A 1,841-nucleotide genomic window follows, 5' to 3' on the forward strand; every position below is an offset into this window, starting at 1 on the left:
GATGGTTGGAATGTGTTTAGAATGGGCAGAAATGATGAGCTGCGCAGAAAAAGCTACTCAAGGAAGGGTTTTACAAAATCGCTCTCTTTTCAATGGAACTTTAGCCCTGTATTAGGGTTAGGGGTATGCGCTAGGGTAGGGTTAGGGTTAGGAAAAGGAGGTGTCCTGGCATGGTATCGATGGTTGGAATGTACTTAGAATGGGCAGAAATGATGAGCTGCGCAGAAAAAGCTACTCAAGGAAGGTTTTTTCAAATTCCTCTCCTTTCAATGGAACTTTTGCCCTATTTTAGAGTTAGGGGTGCGCTTCATCAGAGATTTATAAGAAACCTAACTCGGGCTTTTCAAGTTAGTTTCCAGCTTTAGTGCACTAACCTGATCAAAAACGTCAACACTGACGTAACACTGGACTATGGAATCTCTCTCCCTTGCCGCTTTGAAAGCAATTTCTCTGTTTGAAGGTTTCAGCACAATTGTACCACTCTTTGATTAAAGTCTGAGGACCACCAAGGGGCTGGATAGAATTGTTTTGCGGGCTACTCCTAGCCTGAGCCTGCCAAGTAACACCTCTGATCTAGACAAATTAATGCTCCCGCATTTCTTCCAGGTAGCTCAAATCCTGTGTTTGTATCTTTTGCCATTTCTGATGTTGTCTTTTGGTTGAAATATCCTCGTATTAATTGTGCAGTTTGCTAGCAGGCCAATAGAAATAAAGGATGATGGATCAGCCTGTCTCCCTTTCACACGTGCAGCACCACCCCGTTTGCGCCTTCGTTTCCCTTAACGCACTGTGAACAGCACTCTGGCAGTCCAGGAGAAATATGTGCCGCCGCAAGAGAAGACGGTGGAGCAGGAAGCCATGGACATGTAATCTGCCTGCTGGAGACTGGGGAGAGATCTTGCTTGGCCCACGATGCCTTCCCATCCATGGCATGAAGGTGCCCCTCGGTCACCGGGCCCAAAGAAGAGCCTTCTGCCAAACAGAGGATGCCACAGTGTAGCTTGTGTTCTTAGGTTCCTTCCAGACAAACGCCACCTTTCTGGTGTGATCAGGAATTTCCACAGCTGAGAAGAGGAAAATGGTGGTCCTCTGTGTGGTTTGTGTGTCACCAAGAAGCGTTGGGTGGTGTGATGTCATTTGTGAGGTCCAGAAGTTGGCCACAAAGTCAAGATCTAATCAAGATTAGATCTAATCTAATCTAAGGGGAAGGGGATGGCTCTTGCCATGACGGGCATCTCCAGCTGCCAGGGAGACGCCATTGCCTTTTGTGTCATGGAGAAGCACCCAAGTTTCTCTCCCCATCTTCCACAACCGGGTGCCCACCAGATGTCTTGGACTACAGCCCACACTGTCCCCAGCCACGTCTAAGCAGGCCAGGTTGCAGAAGGCTCTTTTATCCTGCTACCTATTGCTTAGATGTAATTAGTTGTGGAGTTGTGCTCTATTGTGAGAGCGAGGGAATAAAAACTCTCTACACTCTTCTCCAGTCCTGTGAGTATTTGTTGGGTAGTGCAGTGTCCGAATGGGCAGTCCTTTGGTATTTGGGCAGCTAGGGTGGTTCTGCGCCTCCTCCCCAAGCACGGCTTTTGGGGAGAGATGCTGAGGGGAAGAACCCTGCTGGCCTGGCGCAGCATCCTGTTCCCAAGTAGTCAATCAAGTGCCCCACAGGGAAGCTTGCAAGCAAGCAATGAGGACCACGGCTGTTTCCCCTGTTGCCTGATTGTGGAGGTAGCATATTGCCACCATGAAGTATTACCCTATTTGGGCACGGAGGTGCACACCATGGAATGCTTAGAAACAGTTGTGAGCAGATTCCAGGCGGAACTGGAATTTGAAGCAGC

The 1,841-nt window shown here is 48.7% G+C and overlaps 1 protein-coding gene across 1 annotated transcript in view; it reads left to right on the forward strand.

Moving 5' to 3' along the window:
- The window catches only part of GPN2 (GPN-loop GTPase 2), a 6,776-nt gene extending 5,295 nt beyond the window's left edge, over positions 1–1,481 (forward strand). Inside the window, exon 5 of the mRNA XM_044435281.1 lies at positions 787–1,481. Within this exon, the coding sequence (XP_044291216.1) occupies positions 787–870 (84 nt within the window). The 3' untranslated portion in view covers positions 871–1,481. The remainder of the gene's footprint in view (positions 1–786) is intronic.
- Positions 1,482–1,841: the final 360 nt, after the last annotated feature.

Source organism: Varanus komodoensis, unplaced genomic scaffold (genome assembly GCF_004798865.1).
Source record: "Varanus komodoensis strain SLA01 unplaced genomic scaffold, ASM479886v1 scaffold29_1, whole genome shotgun sequence".
NCBI classification, from domain to species: Eukaryota; Metazoa; Chordata; class Lepidosauria; order Squamata; family Varanidae; genus Varanus; species Varanus komodoensis.